Source organism: Triticum urartu, chromosome 5 (genome assembly GCF_003073215.2).
Source record: "Triticum urartu cultivar G1812 chromosome 5, Tu2.1, whole genome shotgun sequence".
NCBI classification, from domain to species: Eukaryota; Viridiplantae; Streptophyta; class Magnoliopsida; order Poales; family Poaceae; genus Triticum; species Triticum urartu.
In genome coordinates, this window is record NC_053026.1 from 501,031,155 (window position 1) to 501,047,093 (window position 15,939).

Consider the following 15,939-nt stretch of genomic DNA (forward strand, 5'->3'; position numbering starts at 1 on the left):
ACCCTTATTATTACCATTTGCTAACTTAACCATTTCCATCTCTCATGTTAATTCTGAAGACCTTTTATGTATCATGTATCCAAGCAGGCTGCATGTGAGGTGAATCAAGGTAACTATATGATGTAGTGAAGTATAAACTCCTCTCCCTATAATATGCAGCCTTCAAACCATAGGTTTGTGAATTTTATGCCAGCTGGGCCTCTTTCATTTTAATGCTTGAGTCCTATTATTTCATTTCTCCAAGCTTTTGAGTTCTAATATTGTTCTGTATTATGAGCTCTTGAACATTTGCCTGCACAACAATGATCTATAATAATTCCCTTCTAAGCCTAGAGATAGTTGTACACATCATTTATTCAATCCTAAATTACTCTATGCTCTGAATTACTCCCGTGGTGCATTTTATGTCCCCCTTACATCTATATCTATGTCTTCTTACTCATATACATGCTTTCCCATGTAATCATCCTTAACAATTGTCATGTTCAATCTGTAACTACTTATCAGGGTATTTTCTGATTTTTTTATGTTGCCGCTTACTGATCTTACGACATGGAGAGGAGAGGCCAAGTAGCAGCAAGCATGCAGCTGTGTCATGCAAACAAACTGATACTGCAGAAAGTCACTGATTGTACAAAACCAGAAAAACAAATTGCAGCGCAAGCATGCAAAGAGACAATTGCGCGAATCAAACACATATTCAAATAATAAGGCAGTGAGAGGCTTTATATTAGGCGGTGTACTGCAACAAGGTGCCTCCCTCCATCATCATTCCATTCTTCTCCTGTTTCCTATCTGTCAGCTGCACCTACAACCGGTGCCCCAATCTAGCTCGACAATTGACGGCGGCTACATCTGTTGTGGCCGGCAGCGAGGCAAGTCCTCCTTTTAAACCATGTATGTTGATTTCAAATAGTAGAACTAATTCATACTTTGAAGTTGTTTGTTAATCAGGCTTCCATGGACGTTGATTTCCATTAAACAGTATTTTGCGAACTTCTTGTTCTCTGCAAATTTTGGATGCCGCCGGTCAGTGTGACGCCCAAATCCTGGTGGCAAGTCTTTTTCTAATTGAGAGAATTATTTAGGTGCTAATTCAAACAGCATGTCTATAGGTTCGTTGAAATTCCCTAGACAAGTTACTTTCTGAATTCTGACTCTGAGTAGCCGACTCATACTTATTTTTGCGCCTTCAGTTGATTTGCTTCAGTGTGTTTGGTCTTTCTATTCAGGATCCCGGTCTGGAAAACTAGATGGTGTATGGATTCAGAGATGAACATGACGAACGATAGAAGGTCGATTTGGATTATTCTTGGTCCATAACTTTCAATTATTCCACTGCCACACAACTGGTATTCCACTTATCCTTCCTTCCAATTTTTATTTGCAAATTTGTGATGTTTATGGTACCGTTTCAGTGGTTGATTGAAGTAGTGAGGATATTCTGACTATGATGAATTAACAAAAAATGTTTTTATGCTGAACCAATCAATTTTTTTATTAAAATCCTTGCAGTGCTTGTGCTGGCAGGGAGAGGAGGAGAAGTAAGGCGTTGTGGGCAGGGACTGGCTGTGGGTACAAGAAGGCCAGATATGAGATGGTGGAAAGGATGCACACAGGAGAAGAGAACAGGCTGCAACGGAAGGTAGTTTAAGATGTAGTAGTGGACGCCTCTTCCATGATATTCAGGTTGGTGTAAGACTGCTCGCCTTAGATGCAATTGACTGGACATTCGGAGCTAGCTCTAGACAGGATAATTTAGATTGATGAACTATTTTGTGGTAGCAATCTGCGTGTTCAGTGATGCCGCACACGTCCTCTCATCTCGTCACGAACGGCCTGGATGTGGCAGCTGCCGTCAACATCCCAACCGTCACCAGCATGACGTGTTGAATGACATTGGCATCGTCTCACTGGGGCAGCAGCTCAACACTGGCATTATTCTGGTAATGCAAGTCCCGCTCCATCTCCTCTGTTTGCAGTCATTGTTCCAATATTACTGGAGATAAAATCCATTCTAGCTATCGTTGCTGAAGATCGTTTGGTGGTGTTCGATCCAGACTAAAAAATTATTTCATGTTGTTTTCAGTAATTATGATCAGCTCAGCCGTAAGATGTAGAGAGATCAATCACATCCGATCTTCGATTTAATGTAAATTAGGTGATTTACTGAACCGCGGGTTGCCTGTTTCATGAACAGTACTGCCATTTTAAACAATCTAGGACCTACACTTGATGACGACATTATTATTTATACAGCTGTACTGGGCCATTTGTTAGCAGCAGCCAATTATATGCCAATCTTTATAAAGTTGAAAGACTAAATTCCAGTGACAAAAAGCCTTGTCATACTGGCAGTTATTTTCCAATGAATGTCTGCATATCATTCACTTGTCTTGATGTCTGTCTATAATAAAGTTGGCATGTACCTTTTGTTCAAAATAAAGCATGCTTGGTTTTTGGAGTTGCATCCATCAGCTAACCTTAGAGGAATTCATATATCCACCACGCCGGTGCTTGTTTTGCACAATCTTATACATTAGGACTTTATACTCCTTCACAAAAAACACCCTGGCAAAATATTCGTATGCTACTTTGCCTCATTTCATAAGTGTAGTTTTGGTCACGTATGTTGGAAATATATGCTTGTTCTGTGGTGATGAATCAGAATGGAAAATCTGAAAGGAAGTGATTATTTGTTCATGTGTTGATATAGTGATTCTGTTTGAACTTGAAGGATAAATATGATGGAGCCTTTTTTTTATTAAAGCTTGTTTTCCCTTGGAATTATTGTTGTAAATACTATATTTGCGGGTGTGCAGGTTTGTGATTCTCTATTCATGATATTTAGATAGATCGGATTCGTTCCTTTATAGCATACACAGACTTGAATTATTTTGTCATTGATGAATATGCATAATGTACTTTAATTTGTTGAGATTTCAAATGAGGTCGTAGGAATCAAAATGGAACTCTCATGTGGCTGATATCGGTTTTATATTATATTTTTAGATGAAATTTCTATATTTACTTATCTCAAGATATATTTGATTTCATTTTTGTCTCTTGAGACAAGGAGCGAGCAAACTGTTGATTTTGCAGAGAACAATTGTCACTGAATTGCTTTCAAGGCGGATGTTCCATAGACAAACAAGCATGCAATCAACACTGCATGATTTCAATTGGTTTCCAATGTACGTAGCATGTCTATCTGGTTATTTTGCTTTTTGGTTTGTGCACTCATGGAACGAGAAAGAATTGAACCAACCAATTTGCAGGGTGAATATTTAATATTTCATTTTTTTATTCTACCTCATGAAAACTCTAAAGATAATGACCTGTGGTTCTCCTAAAGTATAGTTGTGAGATAAGAATTTTGGTGCATCTAATCAACTACACTGAGAATGAAGCCGCATACAACATGCACCCCTTATGTTGTACAAGAATTGGTTAGTGTATTAAGACATACTAAGGTAATCAGGTGTCTTCACTCCATGCATATGATGCTAAATTGTTGAGTTGCTTGAAAATCATTTAAATTATAGGTTGGTTGTCATATTTTTAGTGTAATCATAATATCTTTAGAATTTGCATATCTGGTTGTAACATCAGTCGAGGCGTGCATTGCTTGTCCATGCTTACTATATTCCTTGTGTATGAAGCTGCAATGGAAGTATGTATGCTATAGCATGTATGTGAGCTTACATTATTTGTTTTATAATTGCTGATTATGATTAGAAATAACATGTAGCCTGGAAAGAAGGAACGATATGAGCTAAAAGATGCAGAAAAAGAGGATTAGGCCCGCGGATTGTTCTCAAGGAGAACATTGAGCTATGAGGGTGTTTTTTCGGGCAACACCGGCGATGGTGTCAGCAGCTATATGATGGTGAACTGTAGCTGTCGTAATATTCTGAGAAATATATTATGATTAATTTTTACTTACCTATCCGATTTTTTTCGTTGCGATGATCTGATAGGCCCCATATAGGTGTCTGGATTGTAATAGGTATTTTTCTGGGTTAAGAAGGAAGAATGTTTCGGGTGTTCATTAAGATTATTCTTGATTGGTGAACTGCGATGGCGGATTTAATTTCAATATGCTTTAGGAAAATCTGTTAAGTACATATTACATCAAGATTTAAATTCATAGAGTATGTGAGATGTATGGTAAACCATTGCTCATGTAAGATATTGCTATATGTAAACTAAAAATGTAAGTTTCATATATTTAAATATTATTTTCTAATGAATTTCTATCAAAACGTGCATTGCATGTGCAAGCTTACTAGTTAATTATAAGCATAATGTGCTTTCACCATCAGATAGTTTGCTTCCTTGTGAAACACAAATTGTCTCCCGTCAGAACAAAATTGTCTCCAATGCTACTCAACTTTGCTTTCAATGACACACTGAAAGTTTGCTTCGATCAAGAACATGGTGATTGAAATTTGATTTAGTTATCTTTCGACACCATTGAAGATGGGCTCTCATCGCCATTGCCGAGGAGTCTCGCAAAGTCGTAGCTAAAAATGGTGCAACCTCATCCACCTGATGTTAATGTGCTCCAACGATATGCCAACCGTCGGAGGTAGCCTGGCTCAGGTCGCTTCCAAGGGCGGCATGGGTGCCCTAGGCCCCTGGCCACCCCTGCCACCATCCTCCACCTCGTCCTTTGTTCTCCCCGTTTGTTGTCATACAAAGCCAACGATAAAGCCCGCTCTTCGAATGGCGATAGTGGGGGGTAACCCCTGTGTTGCTCATTTGAGCAGCCTTGGGCAGTGCAACTTAGGTGGACCGTGATGTTAGTTCACCAGTGTAGGCTAGCCGAGGCGGTGGCGCTAGGTATATCACAACGCATTTCCCTTCCTCCCTCACATGACGGCGCTCTATCTATTGGGGAAAGTAGTAATTTTAAAAAAAATTCTACGCACACGCAAGATCATGGTGATGCATAGCAACGAGAGGGAAGAGTGTTGTCTACGTACCCTCGTAGACCGGAAGCGGAAGCGTTAGCACAACGCGGTTGATGTAGTCGTACGTCTTCACGGCCCGACCGATCAAGCACCAAAACTACGGCATCTCCGAGTTCTAGCACACGTTCAGCTCGATGACGATCTCCGGACTCCGATCCAGCAAAGTGTCGGGAAAGAGTTCCGTCAGCACGACGGCGTGGTGACGATCTTGATGTTCTACCGTCGCAGGGCTTCGCCTAAGCGCCGCTACAATATTATCGAGGATTATGGTGGAGGGGGGCACCGCACACGGCTAAGAGAACGATCACGAAGATCAATTTGTGTGTCTATGGGGTGCCCCCTGGCCACGTATATAAAGGAGTGGAGGAGGGGAGGGGCCGGCCCTCTCTATGGCGTGCCCTAGGGGAGTCCTACTCCCACCGGGAGTAGGATTCCCCCTTTCCTAGTAGAACTAGGAGCCCTTCCAAGTAGTAGGAGTAGGAGGGAAGGAAAGGGAAGGGAAAAGGAGAAGGAAGGAAGGGGGCGCCCCCCTTCCCTAGTCCAATTCGGACCAGACCAAGGGGAGGGGTGCGGCCACCCTTGAGGCCCTTTTCCTTCTTTCCCGTATGGCCCAATAAGGCCCAATACGTATTCCCGTAACTCTCCGGTACTCCGAAAAATACCCAAATCACTCGGAACCTTTCCGATGTTCGAATATAGTCGTCCAATATATCGATCTTTACGTCTCGACCATTTCGAGACTCCTCGTCATGTCCCCGATCTCATCCGGGACTCCGAACTCCTTCGGTACATCAAAACTCATAAACTCATAATATAACTGTCATCGAAACCTTAAGCGTGCGGACCCTACGAGTTCGAGAATAATGTAGACATGACCGAGACACGTCTCCGGTCAATAACCAATAGCGGAACCTGGATGCTCATATTGGCTCCCACATATTCTACGAAGATCTTTATCGGTCAAACCGCATAACAACATACGTTGTTCCCTTTGTCTTCGGTATGTTACTTGCCCAAGATTCGATCGTCGGTATCTCAATACCTAGTTCAATCTCGTTACCGGCAAGTCTCTTTACTCGTTCCGTAATACATCATCTCACAACTAACTCATTAGTTGCAATGCTTGCAAGGCTTTAAGTGATGTGCATTATCGAGAGGGCCCAGAGATACCTCTCCGACAATCGGAGTGACAAATCCTAATCTCGAAATACGCCAACCCAACAAGTACCTTTGGAGACACCTGTAGAGCACCTTTATAATCACCCAGTTACGTTGTGACGTTTGGTAGCACACAAAGTGTTCCTTCGATAAATGGGAGTTGCATAATCTCATAGTCATAGGAACATGTATAAGTCATGAAGAAAGCAATAGCAACAAACTAAACGATCAAGTGCTATGCTAACGGAATGGGTCAAGTCAATCACATAATTCTCCTAATGATGTGATCCCGTTAATCAAATGCCAATTCATGTCTATGGTTAGAAAACATAACCATCTTTGATCAATGAGCTAGTCAAGTAGAGGCATACACTAATAGTGAAAACCTTATATACAGAAGTTTATCAGTAGCGCGGTTTAAAATTGGGCGCTACTGCTAATTAGTAGTAGCGAGGGGTATAAAAACCGCGCTACTACTAAGTTGATAGTAGTAGCGAGGGGTATAAACCTGCGCTGCTACTAAATGGTCTCCAACAATGCCCCCGGGATAGGCGATAGTAGTAGCGAGGGATATAAAATCGGCGCTACTACTAAGTAAGTAGTAGTAGCGCAGATAAGACCCCCACGCTACTACTAAGCGTGCCCATCCCGGTCCGATCCACACTCCCACCCCACCAACTGTCCCACACCACCCACCCCCCGTCTGTCGAAAAAAAAACACGCGACCCGATCCAGATCCCCAACCTCCTCTTCTCTCCCAACCCACTCGCCGCCGGCCTCCCTTCCACCTCCTCTCCTCCGTCCGTCCGCCCCCATGCCCCCCGCCGCCTGCGCCACGCCGGCGGCCGCGCGCCCGCCGCTCCCCGTCTCGCGCCGCTGCCCCCTGCAGCCGAGGGACGGCAACGCGGCGGCCTCCCTGTCCTTGGGCGGCGCCGTCCTTGCCAAATCGAAGGCGAAGGCACCGGCGGCTGCCGCGTCGCCGCCGTCGGTGAGGTCGTATGCTGCCAGGGTTGACGCGGAGAGCAGGGCGGCGGCGGTGGCGATTGAGAAGAAGGTGTCGCTGGCAGAGGAGCTGGAGAAGGTGCGGGAGCGGCGGGGACGGGTGATGGCGGAGCTGATACGCCTCATCGAGATGCAGTAGGTATGCGTCTTCCCTCTGTTCTGATTCTGTTTGGTAGTTCTTCTGGCGCCCGGTTCTGAATGTCAATGGTGATTTAGTTCTATGTCTTTTCCCCAAATCCTAATTCCCGTTCTCGGCTGCTATCCTGCTACATCAAGGCTTCGGCAGCCCGCCGGCTGCGAATCGCCGCTGCACGCCAGCCCGCTGCGTCTGCTGCATCTACTGCATTATGAATCAGTTTGAAAAAGAAACTGGAGTGTTTGTTGAGAAATTATTTCTCATGGTAGAGTCCTAATTTTTGTTGGCTTTTGCAGGTCTCAATTATCTGTATTCGGTGGTGAAACACTGAAACTAGAGATACAGTGGAGTGACTTTCCTGTAGAGGGAATTAGGGAGGTTTATTCTGATGAGATTATTTCCCATGATATATAGACACGATGCAAAACCAAGGTATGCTCATGCACATAATTCATACCCTAGTAAGTACAGATATGTAGCAATAGTGAGGGAGTGGTGCATGTCTTAATTCATTAAGCCACTGTGAAATTACTGTTAATTAAGATAGTACAGCAGGCACTAGTAATAGTGCTGCTGTTGCTGATATTGCCATTGCCACATTTCACTGCACTCGTATACGCGCACTTTGATTATCTGTGCCACTTTTTTTGCCTGTCTAACGAGCACATATTTTAGTAAAAACTGGAGGAGCGCAGAGTTCTCGTGATGTGCATTATGCCCCTTCTCATGATGTGCGCTACCCTCAGGGCCAGCGCATAATGCGATGAGCGCCAATGAACAGACAAACGGTAAACTGTTGGCTGCTGCCGAAGGAGCAAGCAATGTTCAGTTCTGACAAGTGATAAAGTGGTATTCCGACGAGTGTTCTCACTTGTCTGATGATGTGCAGATTTTGATTGCCTTGTGAACTTGATTAAGATTATCAGATGTTAAGTCATTCAACCATGTGTTTGCGTGCCATGTAAATTTCCATTGCCATGGGGTTAACCTGTTTGTACAAATTAAAGTAACTTGATTAAGGTGTTAAATCTGTCAAGCGGTCAGTCACAGTACTGTGCAGTCAGCCATGTCCTGATTTAGAGAAGTAACATTTTTTTTGAAATAGTAGAACATGCAGTCCTTTTACAAATGAAAGAGAGGCAAAGAAAGTGTTGAACAAGAACAACTATCAGCACAACATGTTGTGAGTTGCACATCCTTTTTTGCATTCATTTTAAAAAATGACCCCTTCTTAGTTGCTTGTCACGCTCGGCCACTGGTTGCAGGTCTATGTTCTGGTGGAATCGTTGATTTCTAAGGAGGAGAGGAAGAGAATACAGGGGACTGCGTCTTCAGATTCTCAGGTAAATGCTCTGCTCCTCGTTTTTATTTTCACATCACTGATTGGCAAAAGTTGTGCTTGTGTCTAATACATGCTTAAATTCATCGAGAAACAAAATGTTTGTGATCTGAATCTCACATGCTTAAATTCGTTGAGAAATCAGGATCCTATACTTCATTAATTTGCCTAGACGAAATATTTATTATTATGATTTGTAATTCCATTCACATGTTTCACGGTCCGGTTATAGTGGCTTCAAGCTTTATTTTTAACCTTCTTGCAGTAATGGATAATTACAAGAACATTCCTCAATTCCTCTATGGCTTAAGCCCATCTCAGATGGAAATGTTTAAAACTGACGACAACCCTTATAATCGGCAGTCAAAGAAAGTTACAGAGGTTAGTGAGATCATCCATTACTGCAGTTACATTACTGAAAATAAATGGTGGCATCCAGGAAGTGACACTCTCAAATTCATTCCAAAGTACTCCAGACTCCAAAGCATGTCCTTTTCATCCATTCATGTTAGCAGCGAGCAAGGCCATGGCATGTTTCTTTCCCCTAGAAGTTTAAAGAATCCAATTAGTCATTGACAAATACTTTATGACAAATAGTTGATGGTGTATATGTGTAACACGTGGAGAATATCAATGTAAGACATGATATGAGTTGGTGCAGCAGGTTCATTTGTTTCTAGCTATTACATAGGCGATCTCTTGTTAATAGAAATCACTCACTTTTTTCTCTTCGTATATTTATTCCCGTAGCTACTGTACAACACAACATGCAAGGAAATATATGTCTGCTGAAATTTAATTTAATTTGTTCTTTGCTCTTTACAGAAATCTTGGATTCATAAATGGGAGAAGCACATAAGTGAGAAGATGATGATTGCAAGGATGGAGAGGGAGCAAATCATTTGGAGGGATAGAATACCACTGTTTGGTGTTTTTATGCATTTTTGTTTGCTTTCAACTGTGTTTGCACTAGCTGGGAATAAGTGACTAGGCAATAAGTGTAGATGTATGTATATGCTCTAATGCTCCTGGTTTACTATAAATCTTCGATTTGGAATGATGTGTAATGCTGCTAGTTTATTATAAATCTGGGCTTGTTTTAGTTGTTAGAATTGTATGCATAAAATGGAATTGATGGATTTTTTTTAATTCCTAATTAGTTAGTAGTAGCGTGGGGTGAAATGGAGCGCTACTAGTATTCAGGATACTAGTAGCGTGTGGTACTATAGACGCGCTACTACTATTTCGTTAGTAGTAGCGCGGGTGACATCCGCGCTACTAGTAAAATGTTATTAGTAGCGCGAGTTTACCCCGCGCTACTACTAACTATTAGCTGTAGCGCAATACTAGTAGCGCGGGTACCCGTGCTGCTAGTAGCCATTTTACCCGCGCTGCTAGTAGCCTTTTTCTTAGTAGTGATACTAGTGACACTCTGTTTGTCTATGTATTCACACATGTATTATGTTTCCGGTTAATACAATTCTAGCATGAATAATAAACATTTATTATGATATAAAGAAATAAATAATAACTTTATTATTGCCTTTAGGGCATATTTCTTTCAGTCTCCCACTTGCACTACATTCAATAATCTAGTTCACATCGTCATGTGATCTAATACCAATAGTTCACATCACCATGTGATTAACACCCATAGTTCACATCGACATGTGACCAACACCCAAAGGGTTTACTAGAGTCAATCTAGTTCACGTTGCTATGTGATTAATACCCAAAAGGTACTAAGGTGTGATCATGTTTTGCTTGTGAGAGAAGTTTAGTCAACGGGTCTACCATATTCAGATCCGTAAGTATTTTGCAAATTTCTATGTCAACAATGCTCTGCACGGAGCTACTCTAGCTAATTGCTCACACTTTCAATATATATCCAGATTGAGATTTAGAATCATCTGGATCAGTGTCAAAATTTGCATCGACGTAACCCTTTACGACGAACCTTTTTGTCACCTCCATAATCGAGAAACATATCCTTATTCCACTAAGGATAATTTTGACCGCTGTCCAGTGATCTACTCCTAGATCACTATTGTACTCTCTTGCCAAAAACAGTGTAGGGTATACAATAGATCTGGTACACAGCATGGCATATTTTATAGAATCTATGGCCAAGGCATAGGGAATGAGTTTCATTCTCTTTCTATCTTCTGCCGTGGTCGGGCTTTGAGTCTTACTCAGTTTCGCACCTTGTAACACAGGCAAGAACTCTTTCTTTGACTGTTCCATTTTGAACTACTTCAAAATCTTTTCAAGGTATGTACTCATTGAAAAACATATCAAGCGTCTTGATCTATCTCTATAGATCTTGATGCTCAATATGTAAGCAGCTTCACCGAGGTCTTTATTTGAAAAACTCCTTTCAAACACTCCTTTATGCTTTGCAGAATAATTTTACATTATCTCCGATCAACAATATGTCATTCACATATACTTATCAGAAATGATGTAGTGCTCCCACTCACTTTCTTGTAAATACAGATTTCACCGCAAGTCTGTATAAAACTATATGCTTTGATTAACTTATCAATACGTATATTCCAACTCCGAGATGCTTGCACCAGTCCATAGATGGATCGCTGGAGCATGCATATTTTGTTAGCACCTTTAGGATTGACAAAACCTTCTGGTTGCATCATATACAACTCTTCTTTAATAAATCCATTAAGGAATGCAGTTTTGTTTATCCATTTGCCAGATTTCATAAAATGTGGCAATTGCTAACATGATTCGGACAGACTTAAGCATAGATACGAGTGAGAAACTCTCATCGTAGTCAACACCTTGAACTCGTTGAAAACCTTTTGCGACAATTCTAGCTTTGTAGATAGTAACACTACTATCAACGTCCGTCTTCCTCTTGAAGATCCATTTAATCTCAATGACCCGCCGATCTTTGGGCAAGTCAATCAAAGTCCATACTTTGTTCTCATACATGGATCTCATCTCAGATTTCATGGCCTCAAGCCATTTCGCGGAATCTGGGCTCATTATCGCTTCCTCATAGTTTGTAGGCTCGTCATGGTCAAGTAACATGACCTCCAGAACAGGATTACCGTACCATTCTAGTGCGGAGCTCACTCTGGTTTACCTACGAGGTTCAGTAGTAACTTGATCTGAAGTTACATGATCATCATCATTAGCTTCCTCACTAATTGGTGTAGTAGTCACAGGAACAAATTTCTGTGATGAACTACTTTCCAATAAGGGAGCAGGTACAGTTACCTCATCAAGTTCTACTTTCCTCCCACTCACTTCTTTCGAAAGAAACTTCTTCTTTAGAAAGGATCCATTCTCAGCAACGAATATCTTGCCTTCGGATCTGTGATAGAAGGTGTACCCAACATTTTCTTTTGGGTATCCTATGAAGACGCACTTCTCCGATTTGCGTTTGAGCTTATCAGGTTGAAACTTTTTCACATAAGCATTGCAACCTCAAACTTTAAGAAACGACAGCTTAGGTTTCTTGCCAAACCATAGTTCATACTGTGTCGTCTCAACAGATTTAGATGGTGCCCTATTTAACGTGAATGCAGCTGTCTCTAATGCATAACCCCAAAACGATAGTGGTAGATCGATAAGAGACATCATAGATCGTACCATATCTAATAAAGTACGGTTATGACGTTCGGACACACCATTACACCGTGGTGTTCCAGGTGGCGTGAGTAGTGAAACTATTTCACATTGGTTTTAACTGAAGGCCAAACTCGTAACTCAAATATTTTACTTATGCGATCATATCATAGAAACTTTTATTTTTGTTACGATGATTCTCCATTTTACTCTGAAATTCTTTGAACTTTTCAAATGTTTCAGACTTGTGTTTCATCAAGTAGATATACTCATATCTGCTCAAATCATCTGTGAAGATCAGAAAATAATGATACCTGCCGCGAGCCTCAATATTCATCCGACGACATACATCAGTATGTATGATTTCCAACAAATCTGTTGCTCGCTCCATTGTTTCAGAGAACGGAGTCTTAGTCATCTTGCCCATGAGGCATGGTTCGCAAGCATCAACTGATTCGTAATCAAGTGATTCCAAAAGCCCATCAGCATGGAGTTTCTTCATGCGCTTTACACCAATATGACCTAAACGGCAGTGCCACAAGTAAGTTGCACTATCATTACTAACTTTGCATCTTTTGGTTTCAATATTATGAATATGTGTATCACTACGATCGAGATCCAACGAACCATTTTCATTGGGTGTGTAACCATATAAGGTTTTATTCATGTAAACAGAACAACAATTTATTCTCTTACTTAAATGAATAACCGTATTGCAATAAACATGATTAGATCATATTCATGCTCAACGCAAACACCAAATAACACTTATTTAGGTTCAGCACTAATCCCAAAAGTATAGGGAGTGTGCGATGATGATCATATCAATCTTGGAACCACTTCCAACACACATCGTCACTTCACCCTTAACTAGTCTATGTTCATTCTGCAACTCCCGTTTCGAGTTACTACTCTTAGCAACTGAACCAGTATCAAATACCAAGGGGTTGCTACGAACACTAGTAAAATACACATCATAATCTGTATATCAAATATACCTTTGTTCACTTTGCCATCCTTCTTATCCGCCAAATACTTGGGGCAGTTCCGCTTCCAGTGACCAGTCCCTTTGCAGTAGAAGCACTTAGTCTCAGGCTTAGGACCAGACTTGGGCTTCTTCACTTGAGCAGCAACTTGCTTGCCGTTCTTTTTGAAGTTCCCCTTCTTCCCTTTGCCCTTTTCTTGAAACTAGTGGTCTTGTCTACCATCAACACTTGATATTTTTCTTGATTTCTACCTTCGTCGATTTCAGCATTACGAAGAGCTTGGGGATCGTTTCCGTTTATCCCTTGCATATCCTAGTTCATCACGAAGTTCTACTAACTTGGTGATGGTGACTAGAGAATTCTGTCAATCACTATTTTATCTGGAAGATTAACTCCCACTTGATTCAAGCGATTGTAGTACCCAGACAATCTGAGCACATGCTCACTGCTTGAGCTATTCTCCTCCATCTTTTAGCTATAGAACTTGTTGGAGACTTCATATCTCTCAACTCGGGTATTTTCTTGAAATATTAACTTCAACTCCTGGAACATCTCATATGGTCCATGACGTTCAAAACGTCTTTGAAGTCCCGATTCTAAGCCGTTTAAGCATGGTGCACTAAACTATCAAGTAGTCATCATATTGAGCTAGCCAAATGTTCATAACATCTGCATCTGCTCCTGCAATAGGTGTGTCACCTAGCGGTGCATCAAAGACATAATTTTTCTGTGCAGCAATGAGGATAAACCTCAGATCACGGATCCAATCTGCATCATTGCTACTAACATCTTTCAAGTTAGTTTTCTCTAGGAACATATCAAAAATAAAATAGGGGAGCTAAACGCGAGCTATTGATCTGCAACATAGATATGCTAACACTACCAGGACTAAGTTCATGATAAATTAAAGTTCAATTAATCATATTACTTAAGAACTCCCACTTAGATAGACATCCCTCTAATCCTCTAAGTGATCACGTGATCCAAATCAACTAAACCATGTCCGATCATCACGTGAGATGGAGTAGTTTCAATGGTGAACATCGCTATGTTGATCATATCTACTATATGATTCACGCTCGACCTTTCGGTCTCCGTGTTTCGAGGCCATATCTGTTATATGCTAGGCTCGTCAAGTTTAACCTGAGTATTCCGCGTGTGCAACTGTTTTGCACCCGTTGTATTTGAACGTAGAGCCTATCACACCCGATCATCACGTGGTGTCTCAGCACGAAGAACTTTCGCAACGGTGCATACTCAGGGAGAACACTTGTACCTTGATAATTAGTGAGAGATCATCTTATAAAGCTATCGTCGAACTAAGCAAAATAAGATGTATAAAAGATAAACATCACATGCAATCAAAATATGTGACATGATATGGTCATCATCATCTTGTGCCTTTGATCTCCATCTCCAAAGTATTGTCATGATTTCCATCGTCACCGGCATGACACCATGATCTCCATCATCTTGATCTATATCAATGTGTCATCACATGGTCGTCTTGCCAACTACTGCTTATGCAACTATTGCTATCGCATAGCGATAAAGTAAAGCAATTATTTGGTGCTTGCATCTTATGCAATAAAGAGACAACCATAAGGCTTCTGCCAGTTGCCGATAACTTCAACAAAACATGATCATCTTATACAACAACTTATATCTCATCACGTCTTGACCATATCACATCACAACATGCCCTGCAAAAACAAGTTAGACATCCTCTACTTTATTGTTGCAAGTTTTACGTGGCTGCTACGGGCTTAGCAAGAACCGTTCTTACCTACGAATCAAAACCACAATGATAGTTTGTCAAGTTGGTGCTGTTTTAACCTTCGCAAGGACCGGGCGTAGCCACACTCGGTTCAACTAAAGTTGGAGAAACTGACACCCGCCAGCCACCTGTGTGCAAAGCACGTCGGTAGAACCAGTCTCGCGTAAGCGTACGCGTAATGTCGGTCCGGGCTGCTTCATCCAACAATACCGCCGAACCAAAGTGTGACATGCTGGTAAGCAGTATGACTTATATCGCCCACAACTCACTTGTGTTCTACTCGTGCATATAACATCAACGCATAAAACCTAGGCTCGGATGCCACTGTTGGGGAACGTAGTAATTTCAAAAAAATTCCTACGCACACGCAAGATCATGGTGATGCATAGCAACGAGAGGGGAGAGTGTTGTCTACGTACCCTCATAGACTGGAAGCGGAAGCGTTAGCACAACGCGGTTGATGTAGTCATACGTCTTCACGGCCCGACCGATCAAGCACCGAAACTACGGCACCTCCGAGTTCTAGCACACGTTCAGCTCGATGACGATCCCCGGACTCCGATCCAGCAAAGTGTCGGGGAAGAGTTCCGTCAACACGACGGCGTGGTGACGATCTTGATGTTCTACCGTCGCAGGGCTTCGCCTAAGCGCCGCTACAATATTATCGAGGATTATGGTGGAGGGGGGCACCGCACACGGCTAAGAGAACGATCACGAAGATCAATTTGTGTGTCTATGGGGTGCCCCCTGGCCACGTATATAAAGGAGTGGAGGAGGGGAGGGGCCGGCCCTCTCTATGGCGTGCCCTAGGGGAGTCCTACTCCCACCGGGAGTAGGATTCCCCCTTTCCTAGTAGAACTAGGAGCCCTTCCAAGTAGTAGGAGTAGGAGGGAAGGAAAGGGAAGGGAAAAGGAGAAGGAAGGAAGGGGGCGCCCCCCTTCCCTAGTCCAATTCCGGACCAGACCAAGGGGAGG

General features: G+C 42.0%; 1 protein-coding gene and 1 long non-coding RNA gene across 15 annotated transcripts; both read left to right on the top strand.

The window, feature by feature from the left end:
* Window positions 1-115: 115 nt before the first annotated feature.
* On the top strand, window positions 116-4,079 carry LOC125510127. Of its 4 annotated transcripts, none has more exons than XR_007284504.1 (6): window positions 116-1,115; window positions 1,233-1,352; window positions 1,516-1,689; window positions 1,786-1,946; window positions 3,072-3,194; window positions 3,752-4,079. It is a non-coding gene; the product is annotated as an uncharacterized LOC125510127 (long non-coding RNA). The 4 variants fall into 4 exon arrangements; XR_007284503.1 differs by having other exon boundaries at window positions 3,103-3,194; XR_007284505.1 differs by having other exon boundaries at window positions 116-897; window positions 986-1,115; window positions 1,786-3,194.
* A 2,745-nt stretch (window positions 4,080-6,824) lies between these two features.
* On the top strand, window positions 6,825-9,732 carry LOC125510128. 11 transcript variants are annotated; one of them, XR_007284514.1, is made up of 6 exons: window positions 6,827-7,275; window positions 7,569-7,704; window positions 8,381-8,455; window positions 8,538-8,615; window positions 8,877-8,992; window positions 9,437-9,732. XR_007284514.1 is itself a non-coding variant. In XM_048675217.1 (2 exons), exon 1 carries the CDS (start codon window positions 6,949-6,951, stop codon window positions 7,273-7,275), a length of 327 nt encoding a protein of 108 aa, XP_048531174.1. In that variant the 5' UTR covers window positions 6,830-6,948; the 3' UTR covers window positions 7,413-7,556. The 11 variants fall into 11 exon arrangements, 1 of the variants encoding a protein (XP_048531174.1); XR_007284510.1 differs by having other exon boundaries at window positions 6,825-7,275; window positions 8,019-8,615; XR_007284507.1 differs by having other exon boundaries at window positions 6,826-7,275; window positions 7,569-8,455.
* The last annotated feature ends 6,207 nt before the right edge of the window (window positions 9,733-15,939 follow it).